The 11,399-nt window shown below is 39.4% G+C and overlaps 1 protein-coding gene across 2 annotated transcripts; it reads right to left on the bottom strand.

Annotated features, from left to right (window-relative positions):
• Positions 1–688: 688 nt before the first annotated feature.
• Positions 689–10,965, bottom strand: LOC121888546 (RNA exonuclease 5-like). Of its 2 annotated transcripts, none has more exons than XM_042400152.1 (19): positions 10,858–10,965; positions 9,203–9,472; positions 8,983–9,109; positions 8,745–8,865; positions 6,548–6,655; positions 6,353–6,441; positions 6,131–6,246; positions 5,877–6,015; positions 5,519–5,613; positions 5,312–5,414; positions 5,118–5,209; positions 4,661–4,769; positions 3,546–3,662; positions 3,321–3,458; positions 2,935–3,027; positions 2,443–2,821; positions 2,167–2,366; positions 1,561–1,670; positions 689–1,398 (listed from the first exon to the last, which is right to left on the bottom strand). In XM_042400152.1, the coding sequence occupies exons 2-19, from the start codon at positions 9,451–9,453 to the stop codon at positions 1,344–1,346; spliced, it is 2,442 nt and encodes an 813-aa protein (XP_042256086.1). In that variant the 5' UTR covers positions 9,454–9,472; positions 10,858–10,965; the 3' UTR covers positions 689–1,343. The 2 variants fall into 2 exon arrangements, with proteins under 2 accessions (XP_042256086.1, XP_042256092.1); XM_042400158.1 differs by having other exon boundaries at positions 9,203–9,469; positions 10,858–10,963.
• Positions 10,966–11,399: the final 434 nt, after the last annotated feature.

Raw genomic sequence — 11,399 nt, 5'->3', positions numbered from 1 at the left:
TCTTCAAATCAATGTTTAAATACATTTTTGCACCAAAGGAGGACTGTGGATTTTGGCCCCACATCACTTACATTGTAAGTGCATTATGAAGGGATCCTCTAATGGTCAGTATGAACAGGAGGAATGATTACAGTAAGAAAAACGTGCCAGTTAATTTGGGTGCCTAACCATTACTTTAAGACTGAAGTGAAAAATTGTGAGCTTTCATATACAGACTGAAATATTTAAAATACACTTGCTTTGTTATATGGCCTAACTTACAGTTCCTCATAAGATTCTGGTAAAGACACAAGATGACGTTGATCATAAAACATTTGATTTCCCTCGTTGTGTAAAACAAATTGAGCTCTGGGAACCACTTTTGACTTAAGTATTGTTTTTTTAATGTGTAACTATACTTGAAGTAAAATGTAATTAACTACTTATATTCAAGTGAAATATTGCTAAAATTAGGGAACACTGGTACTACCACAGTACAACAAAGCTGCTCTGTAAAACACTTTTCATTGATCCTTAAGTGTCACATATTCTTATCAATGTCAAGAGTTTGAAAGGTTATAAAGAAAAATCAAAGGCTACTATTCACTTCAGTTTCCGGCTTTGGCTTCTAAATTTCGATACAAATTTAAAACCATGACGATGAGGAGCTGGACAGTGGTGCTGAAGGTCAATAATGAAAAGACAACAGTCAAGACATTAAAACAATTTAATGTTTCAGTATCAAAATGCATAGATCAGGTTGGTAAATCCTGCTCATAGTTAAAACTCTTCAGCTCAAGTTTAAAGTGACATTTCACTTAATTACATTAATATTATTATACAATCAGCTAACATGATCTATTATCCTGTCTGTCTTGGGTTCATTGTGACTTCATGAAACTGCTGTCTGATTGTCTTCCAGTAAAACAAACTAATGGAAGACAGACAAACTGGAAATACTTGGAAGTACTACACTTCAGTACGTGCTGAGTTTTGTGCTTCCATGATTGCACTTTTCATGATTTTGTCCGATAATAATCACACATGCGGGAGGTTTATAGTTCAGAGAAAAAGAAAATATTGTACCAAAGGCAAATGTTAGTTTTTACTGCAGCTCTGATTGTTTCCAGGCAACAACAAATTATTTTTAACAGCATTTGACTTGAACTTGCGTATATCAGACGGATTGTGTTTCAATGTACAGAAGTCTGAGGTGTTTATTTTATACTTCATTGATGGATTTTATATCTTAATTGTTTTATTTGTATCTTCATTTATATTTATTTGATCTTTATTGCTTTCACTTGGTCCAGGTGGCACGCAGGATCAGGCATCAGTTGACTGTCAGCGTAGATTTACACTCCTCAAGATTCCTGCTTGACCTCCATAAGACACAAACCAGGAAAGTGTCCATGAGCGCTGAGGAAGAGGAGATGGAAGAAATGGCTCAAATATTTTTTTTGTAATCAATCAATTATTGTATCAATAAAGACAAATGCAAAAATAAAATAAAAACAAATCTGAAAAATGAGAGATAATGATGATAATAATTTCTTTAACATAAGAGTCATGACACCTCACCTGGTATGTCCAAGCAGCACAACCACAGACAAGGTGCATTCTGGGAGAGATCTGAAGAGCTTCCCCAGGCGCCGGTCCAACTTCTTCATCATAAGCTCCATTTCCTGGTCCTACACATAAAACAAACTGTCATCACATATGTGCTATATATCATAAACTGTACACCTCAGAAAAATCTAATCACAGAAGTACTAAATCACTGCCTCATATGTACTTTATTACAATATTTTTGGCAATGTACTTGTATTCTAACGTACACTAACTTTGACAAAAATCACAATAATTACGAGTCCAACACTTCTCCAAGGACAGAGAAATGTCAAAGTCTACACAAAGCATTATTACATTGCTTGTAATCGCTTAGTTTTCATCATGAAAGCAAGTCATGACAAATAAAGCTAGCCTACATTTCAAAAGCTCCGTTTCCCCTGTGAGAAGAAAAAATCTGAGAATTGATCCTGACAGCTGAAAGCCAGAACAATGGGACTATGATGTTCCAAGGATCTTCTGCTGCCATCTTGTGGTTTTCACACACAACTTTTAAAGCACTTACAAAAAAGAAAATAATAGTTTAATAATAACTAATAATTATTGTAGTTTGCTTACCTGAGAGCTGGTGTGCATGTGGGTCCTCTCCTCGTCTTCTGCTGCGACCCCATTAGCTCCCACTGAAGTCACAGGAGTTGTCATGGCAACCCATGAAGGCAAGTGAGGTGGAGTCAGGGATGGACAGATGAGGTAGTGCTCCTTCCAAAGGTCCTCAGAGGAGCTGAGAGCTGCGTGTTTCCCCTCTGAGCTATCAAACTCTGTCAACCACACACACTCAGGTCAGAAATGAACACATACAACAAGAGATAATTCATATTGTAGCTGTTTACTCACTGATGCGCGCATGTCTTGCATGTTTTCCAGGTTTGGCAGGCAGGAAGATTCTCTCCACTTTACCAAACTGGCCAAATGTTTCTCTGAGTTTCTCCTCAGACAGTTTAGACTTTGTGGTAGGAAACTGCTTTGCTGCAGTTGACTCAGTCTCAGAATAGTGACCGTTTACTTTAGCAGGAGGCGTCTTGTTCGCTGTTTGAACATGAGTGACACCTGAACATTTAGTGTGCCCGTTAACTTTTGCAGAAATGTGCATGTTCTCAGCCATACTGGGGTTTAATTTAACAGCATAGAGGTGACTGGTGTTGAGAGCGTCACCCCTCAAAGCATCAAGAGTCAGATCCAGGTCCAGCGTCGACTCATAAACAGGCCTCTGCACCTAGAAAATGCACACATGCAATCAAATACAGTATACTGGAGGTACAGAAGTCTCCAAATGTTTAACTGTAATGTAAAGGGGAAGAAACAGAAAGAAAAAGGGAAGAGAGTTACCTTGATGGACTGTCCCTGCACGTTAAGTCCATTCAAAGTTTTTAAAGCCAGCAGAGCTCCTTCCAGCTGCTCGAACTCGACTTCTGCATGGACCTGGAGAACAAACATTGTCAGAAAGGACAGATGAGATTAATAAAGCACATATAGAGGAAGGAGAACAAACAGTTTAACAGGAACCGGAGCAGAGGACACAATTATATTTATATAAACAGATAACAGAAACGATATTTTCTACCACAATAGAAAAAGAGAATTAGGATAATTTACAGATCAGATTAAACATTTCATCACCTTTCCTTTTATATAAATGAACAGAAGCAGTAATTATCACCAAATAGCAGTTTATTAAATGTAAAATGGAGGACTGTACTGCAGGTGAGACGTACCCTGACAGCTGTGTTCAGCATTTTGATTTTCTGAACCGATCCACAGCAACGAAACAGCCGCCTCACATCTCTCTCAGAGAAACCAGCGGGGAGCGGCCCCGCAAACACTACACACATATCTCGAAGGTTTGCATGCACCTGCAGGATTAACAAACACGGTAAATAGTTTGTAAAAATGACAGTCAGACACTGAAAAATGATACATGATCTGAATGAATGCCTCACCCTCTGGTACTGCTGCTCCTGATGAGGGAAGAAACTCTGAAGTTGTTTTGAAAAAGAAGAGAACTGGAGCACAGAGAAGAACGGACACTTGGTGTGTCTCCTGAAAGCAGCCACTACCTGAAGGAAAGATGATGAAGTATGAATAAGTAGAGAAGAAGAAGAATTTCGCACAGAATGTTGATGGAAAAGAAGAGAGGAACAAGACGGTGGAAGAAGAAGCAGAAAAGCAGAGCAAATATGCAGAAACGTGCAGCCTGTCACTTCTGATTTGCTGCTGGCACATAATACAGTCACCTATAATATGATTAGCTGGAACAATTAACCGATTAATTGACCAAAAAATGAATTAATCTGCAACTAATCTGCAAAAAATTAATCTGCAACTATTTTGATAATTGATCCATCATTTAAGTCGTCTTTCAAGCAGAAATGCTGAATGTTCTTTGGTTTCAGCCTCTCAAATGTTTTTGTATTTTTCTTCATATTTGACAAAAAAATATATTTAACATTAATATCTTAAGGTTTTGGACAAATAAATCTGGCAAAACAAGCATCACTGTGGGCTTTGAGAAATTATGAATGCCATTTCTTCCTTATTTTTTGGCGTCCATTGACTAAATGACTGAATAATTGGCAGATTAATCAATAATGAAAACAATCATTGGTCCTGGTCAAAAATATTATCAATAAGTAGCAACTTAATTAATCTGTCTTTGCTTTGTTGCTTTAAAGATTTTCCATCAAATCCAGGTACTTGGAGACAAAGGTCTTAATACCTAACAAACAGGTAAACTGCCAAACCTTTATGAGCACCTGCTGTATGTGCACCAGAAATGAAAATAGATCAATACTACTTTGTGTAGGAAACCAGTCAATCAATCAAACTTTATTTGTATAGCACCTTTTGTACAGGTTAATGCAATCGAAAGTGCTTTACAGATGACTGACAAGCCAATAATGAGACAGAACAAATGTAAATAGTAAAAACGATTTGAGACTAATGCACACAAGAAATAAAAGAAAAACAAGCTAATTTTGGGTTTCAAGCAAGACTGTCCCATCACATCAGTTGCACTGGAATCAAAACCACCTTAGACACGATCTGAAAGTCTCACCTCTTTGTCAGAATTGTGCCACTGCTGATCGGACAGAGGCAGGGCGATGTCAGAACGTTTTCCTAAAAAGGCCACTGACCTGCCAAGTGTCTGCAATATGTCAGCAAACCTGCACAAGAAAGATCATTTTTATTATTTGATGAGGTTTTATGAAGAAGACAACAAGTGGAGTATATGTTTTCCCCTAAATCTATCGCATAGCTACTTCACAAGGGTTCCAGTTGACAACTAAATCACATCAAACTAGGAATAAAAGAAACAGACTGAGTTATAAAAATCTGTAGACTGACTCACTACATCCACTCTGAGTCAGTTAGATCTGAAAATGCTGTTTACAAAAAGAAAACAATGTGCGTCCACAGTGTTTTCAGGTTGTTTCCAAAAAGTTTCCTGTGTCTGTAGTAAGATGTAAACAATACAGATAACTCTAAACAGTATGTAATATGTTACCTGGTACCTGTTACTTGGTGTGGGTGCAGCAGGTGTACAGTCAGCGGACTCCTCTACTATTGTGTATCCCCACAGCTCCTCCAGATGAAGCTCTACAACCTGACAGCGAGCATACACATGAAAATGTTATATCAACTGTGTGTGTGTGTGTGTGTGTGTGTGTGTGTGTGTGTGTGTGTGTGTGTGTTCGTAATGTGTTACCTGAAGAGGTCCTGTTTTAATAAAGTACTGAGCCAGCTCCAGGGCTGCCAGAGCATCCTCAATAGGATTGTGACCCTTCTTCTCTTCAGTTTGTATTTGCCTCCTGGGAGATGAGCGGAAAATTAAATTGTTAGCCACGGTGGGCGAGAGACACAGAGAGGTAGAAAGAGAGAGAGAGAGAGAGCTTGATAGAAAGGGGGAATTTACTTCAGCACTGTCTCAGCCAGGACCTTGAGCTTAAACCTCTGTCCAAACTCTCTCCTGTACAGCAGCGAAGTGTCAATTACATGCTGGTGGATCAGCTGCAGGGAAGACGACACACAGTACAGGTCAAAATGTGTTTATAATGAAAAAAAAACATGCATCTGTGCTTGATGTCCCTCTAGAGTAAAATAACTTGGTTTAGTACACCTCAGTATTTTAGAAAAGCAGCATATTTAGAAAATATAAAACTAGAGAGACAAAGAGAGAAAAAGTAAACAAACTTCACTTTCTACTAAACAAGCTTCACCTGATCATTTCGTAGCTGTTACGAGCTGAAACCAAAATGTCAGTAGTCACTCACTTTCAGAGCCATGAGGTCGTTGTTGATGGAGTGGCCCACCAGGACTGCGTCCCGCGGCAACAGCATCCTGAGCTTCGCCTGAACGTCCCGGAGGGTGGTCGTGATTGGCCGCAACATCGCTGCAGTGATACCAGAGAACCTATCAGGAGGCAGCCGATGACATAGGCGACAGAAATGCGTTGTAGCATTTTAACACAGTGATGTTGTTTATCAATAGTATGAAAGCATGTGTGTATGAGTGTGTGTGTGTGTACTTGGTGAGGTAGTTGAGGATTTTGTTCTCAGGTTTCACCAGATCGTCCAGCACACACTTGCCGTCGCTGTCCACCAGAGAAACCCGGGCCAGCTCATATCCCTTTTCTGTTAGACACTGGAAACACAATGTTAAAGGGTCAATGACATGTATCTACAATATATCAAGTAAAGTGCACAGAGTGTAAATGTCAAACATGGCAAAAGGATGAAACGCATCTCACCATTTCACAGTCGAGTCCGTACAAAGGGCTGCTGTCAGTGACAAAATCATCACTATCTGTGCAAATAAATTCCTCAAAGCCTGGCATTCCTGAGTCAAAGGAAACAAAAGAAGGAGGAGGTGAGGAGGGGACGACGGAGAGAGGCAGCAAGACAGAGGAAGAAAGAAAGAGAGAAAGAGAGAGAGAGAGACTCACCTTTAACAGGGTAGTGCTTCTTGATCATCTCCTCCTGGGTGAAAACATACGCTGTCAGTCCTCTCCTCTCTGTCCCAAACTTGATGATTACAGGGTGATTCTTCAGCCCTGCAGCAGAGCACAATAACACACACAGTGAACAACGAGAGAGAGACACAATATTATTGACAAAAATGCCTCAATATGTGAGTGAGTGAATATTAGAGAAGATTACTTTGACCCAATAAGCAGAGAGAGGCATTAATTGTTCATTTCTACCATCTGCAACAGTTTCATGAATACAGAAAATTTGAACACTTAATTGTAACACCGCTTTTAAAAATCTGGAAGAAGAAAAGTCATTTAGGCTACATCGAGGGTTTTCAAAGTCTGACACTGTGGTAATAACTGGTGATAATCCTTCACTGGTTTTCAAATGGCGAATATAATATAACTCTGACCATTAGTAATGTCATAAAAATACTGATAGATAGCTCATATTAACAGATTTTGTCCCTCTTTTTATTATTCTTTGTTCCTTGTCTCACTTTGATTCAGAGGATAATCATTCGCTTAGGGCCATTTGCTCCTCCAAGGAGCACAGGCCATTGACAAACGACCTCCATTTCACTCGATTACGAGCGATTCCCTCTAGATCTCCCCAGTTGAGCCCACTTCTAGTTATTTCCGCCTGGGCATCTCTCCTCCAGCTATTCCTGGGTCAACCTCTGTTTCTTGTTCCCTGTGGGTTCCATGTCAAGGCTTGTCGGGTGATGTTTGTGGCAGGTTTTCTGAGGGTATGCCCAATCCGACTCCGCTTTCTCCCCAGAATCTGTAAGGTAATGGGATCCTGGCCTGCTCTCCTCCACAGATCCACATTTCTTACTTTGTCTCTCCACTAGATTTTGAATATACTTCTTAGGCAGGTGTTAATGACTGTCTGTAGTCTGTTTGTTGTTTGTTTGGTTGTCCTCCGTGTTTCCGATCCATACGGCAACACAGTTTGGTGTTTATTGAGATGTTTTTTGAGCTCCAGATCTTTCTGAGCATGTTAAACACCATCCTTGCCTTGTTAATCCGGCTTTTTATATCAGCCTCTATCCCTCCGGTGATGTCCACAACACTGCCCAAGTATGTGAACGCCTCCACCTCTTCCAGGCTATTGTTGTTCATGAGGATGGGGTTGCTGGATTTGGAATGGATCTTCATGATCTGTGTCTTAGCTGTATTGGGTGTCAGTCATAATCATGTACAACGGCAAATGGATGCATTCATACAGCACCTTTCTAGTCTTCCGAACACTCAAAGCGCTTTACACTACATGTCGACATTCACACACACATTCATACACTGATGGCAGAGGCTGCCAACCTGCTCATCAGGAGGAGTTTCTAATCATACACACACACACACTGATGTGAGCCTTCGGGAGCAATTTGGGGTTCGGTATCTTGCCCGAGGACACTTCGACACACGTAGCCAGGGAATTGCCGATCTTCCGATTAGTGGACAACCTGCACTGCCTCTGAGCCACAGTCGCCACAGTGTTGCCCCATATAATGGTTTGGGGAGTGTAAACGGGGAACATGTGAACAGGAAGTATAACGTTGCCATGGATTCAGTGAGTTGTGGACACTATGGGCTACAACTTGAGCCTATATTTGTTTACATTTGTTTGTTTTATTTTTTTCCCCCTATGTATTAGTGTTTTTAATATTTTATCCTATGTTTGATTTATTATAATCTTTCAGTGTTCTTTTGCCTTGTCAAGTAGTATAATATTTAAAAGTGCTATGCAAATAAAATTATTATTATTACTACATTTTGGCACCATTAAAAGTATGCTGAATTAGGTATTATAAGTTCCTGTTTGCAATGTACCATAAATGTACAGACAACTACCACTGGATGACTTTGATACTGAAGAAAATTTAAAAACAAAACGTGATAATTCTCAGACAAGTACTTAAGTTATAGCAAGTGTCTTTTTTCTATCATTTCTAAGCGGCTTTATAGATGTTTATCAGCGATGCACATCAGAGATGATGATATACTCGGAGAGTGTAAGTAACATTGAATCTAAAAATATGTGCAGCATCTCTGTGAGTTCAGACTCTGGGCTACATCACGACAAGTCTTGGTCTCATGTTATACTGAAAATGTAGGCATTTACTGTATTTTCCAGCACATTCCACATATGCACATACACAATTCTCACCTTTATGCAAGGCGCTCTTTTCCTTGTCTGTTTGGGAAACAGATGACCAGTCAAATTTAGGAAGTTCACTCTCGAAGATTCCAGACGCAAGGTTGTTAGATGATGGAGTGAAGGTGACCCTCTAATACAGTCAGATAAAAAACAAGGACCAGCATTAAACCAAAACACTGACAGTTTGAGTAGAACTTGTCCCAATAAATAATCTATTACTATGTTTACATCCCCTCTGGTTACTTACAGTGGTGTAGTTGGTCCTGAGGTGTCGCAGGCTGAGGTAGTGTTTGTAGAAGTGACTCTGGGTGAGACCTTCCACCAGCACAACATTCACACCTTTGACCTTCCTCTGGTGGTGAAGACGACACCAACTACAAGGCAAAATACTTACATTAGATATTTTAGACACATGTTTGGGTGCAGGGACACAGTATTAGTACATTACAGATAATTACAGTCATTACCTGGGCTGTTTGATGCCACCTGTTTTCCCCAGAGCGGCATAATGCAGCAGCTCTGTCAGCTCATTCAGTGTAATTGCTTGCTGGAGGCTTTCAGGCAGCACAGAGATCCTCGGTGAGCAGGAGGTACGTCCACACTCCACTGCTTCATCATCCTCCTGCCCACTTTTTAATCTCTTGGCCGTCTCATGTGCCGTGGGGGAGATGTTCTTTCTTTTCTTTCTGCTGCACGATGTTGATGATGAAGACTCCATGTTCAAGCAGATGTTTCTACTGGGAGATATAAAAAGATATTTGAGATGGTGTTGTGTCCTGGCAGCTGTCAAATGTGAGCTGTATCATTTGAACACATCTAGAGTTATACACGCTCCTCTTTATATTTACATTGTTTTAAGCGCTTATGAATGTAAATGTGTTTAGGTAACTTGGGCTGGGTATCAATTAGAACTGCAATCAATTACTTGATTAGTCAATGACAGAAACTTAATTGCCAACTATTTTCATTGTGTTGTGTTGTTTAATTATACTTTGACTGTTAAAATGATCTTCTTTTTTTTTACTGTATTTTAAAGTGTGGTAACTTTGTGCTAAGACAAAATAAACAGAGAATATGCTAGAAAATCAGTTTTGTCGGTGGGTATTTTCAATATACATTTCTCCCATAAACCTGATGCATCTCTATTGCAGGAAATATCTTAAAACCTTTATTCACAGTTTAAATATTTCTGTAACTAACTAGCCTAAATCATAGACATCTGAGTCAGAAAAGAGAGCAAGGCTTCTGTAGATAAACATATTCCTCAATGTCAAGTATTGTAAGTATTGTTCTGGTATTGGTACCAAAACTCAGATGTTATATTGGCACTATTGATTGCTCTGATCATATCCAGGCATACAGGTAACTTTTGACTGATTCATCTTCTGAACACTAGAACAGAGGAAATACTAGGCGACTGTACAAGATGTTGGAAACTAGAGCTGAAAGATTAGTTGATAAACTTTAAAAATGATTAGCAACTACTTTGATAATTGCTGGAGTATTTTTCAAGCAAAAATGCCAAACTTTACCACACGTACAGCTGTCATTTGTGAAGATTTACTGCTTTTCTTTCTCTTATGTGATAGTAAATTGAATTTCTTTGAATTCTGAAGAGTTAGTGGACAAAACAAGCAATTTAATGACATCACCTTCAGCTATAAGTAACTTGTGATGGACATTTTTTCACTCTTTGCAGACAATTTGATCATTAGTTGCAGACCTATTGTAAACCCAAAAGGATTTTAGAATAACATCCTGGTGATTTGATTTAACACTTTAACACATAGCTATTATGGGTATAAGAAGCAAGTTGACATGATCTTGTCTTGTACTGTATCCTAATATGGGACATGTGACTGTTAGAAGCATATATAGTGACTGTTTCATGATAAGCTTGGTTGATTTATGCTGCAGGTGTCAAGCAACAGAAGAAAGCTTTAGGCTTTACCTGTAGCCTTTTATCTGAGGGGTTTCTGCGTGTGTCATTAATAAGATACACAGAAGACACTACAGCATCGATGTAGCTACAACTCTTTAGACTTTATACATATAATTTACAAGTATTTATGCGTTTATTATATATATGAGGACATAAGCGAATAATAAAAAAAATATATACCAAAAGCTGTTGGTCCAGGGACTTCCAAATTCATGTCTTTCCACCACCAGACTAAAAACACATGGCCAAAACACAGCCGCTGCTACACGTTACAACTGCAACTAAACGACGTTTTTTTTCTTTCCACCCGCATTCTGCGAAGACCCGCCCTACTCTTCTTCTGATTGGCTGAGGCTCTGATATTATTACCTTCTTGCTTAAACCAAACCAATCTAACCAACGAAGGCAACGAGTACTAGCCAATCAGAGGCAGAGTAGGGCGGGTCTTCGCAGAATGCGGGTGTGGAAAAAAATAAGGCGACTAAAAAGTACTGGCGCTGCTTCCGGTTTCGTACCTTTAAAATAATTGTCAGGTCTTTCAGTCGGTTCATGCTGTGCAGTTAAAATTGCGATATTCGACGGTATTTCGTCTGAAAACAATCACACTATCCAGATCAAACTGACTCCATGTCGGTATGTAGCCTTATTTTTTCATACGCGGCGTTAAGACCAGAACTTCATGGTTTTATTTTGATATCGCACGGCAAAACCGGAAAAGCAGT

This window comes from Thunnus maccoyii, chromosome 2 (assembly GCF_910596095.1).
Source record: "Thunnus maccoyii chromosome 2, fThuMac1.1, whole genome shotgun sequence".
Lineage (NCBI taxonomy): Eukaryota > Metazoa > Chordata > Actinopteri > Scombriformes > Scombridae > Thunnus > Thunnus maccoyii.
Note: the sequence above shows the minus strand (reverse complement) of the source record. Positions and strands in the feature narration are given on the sequence as shown.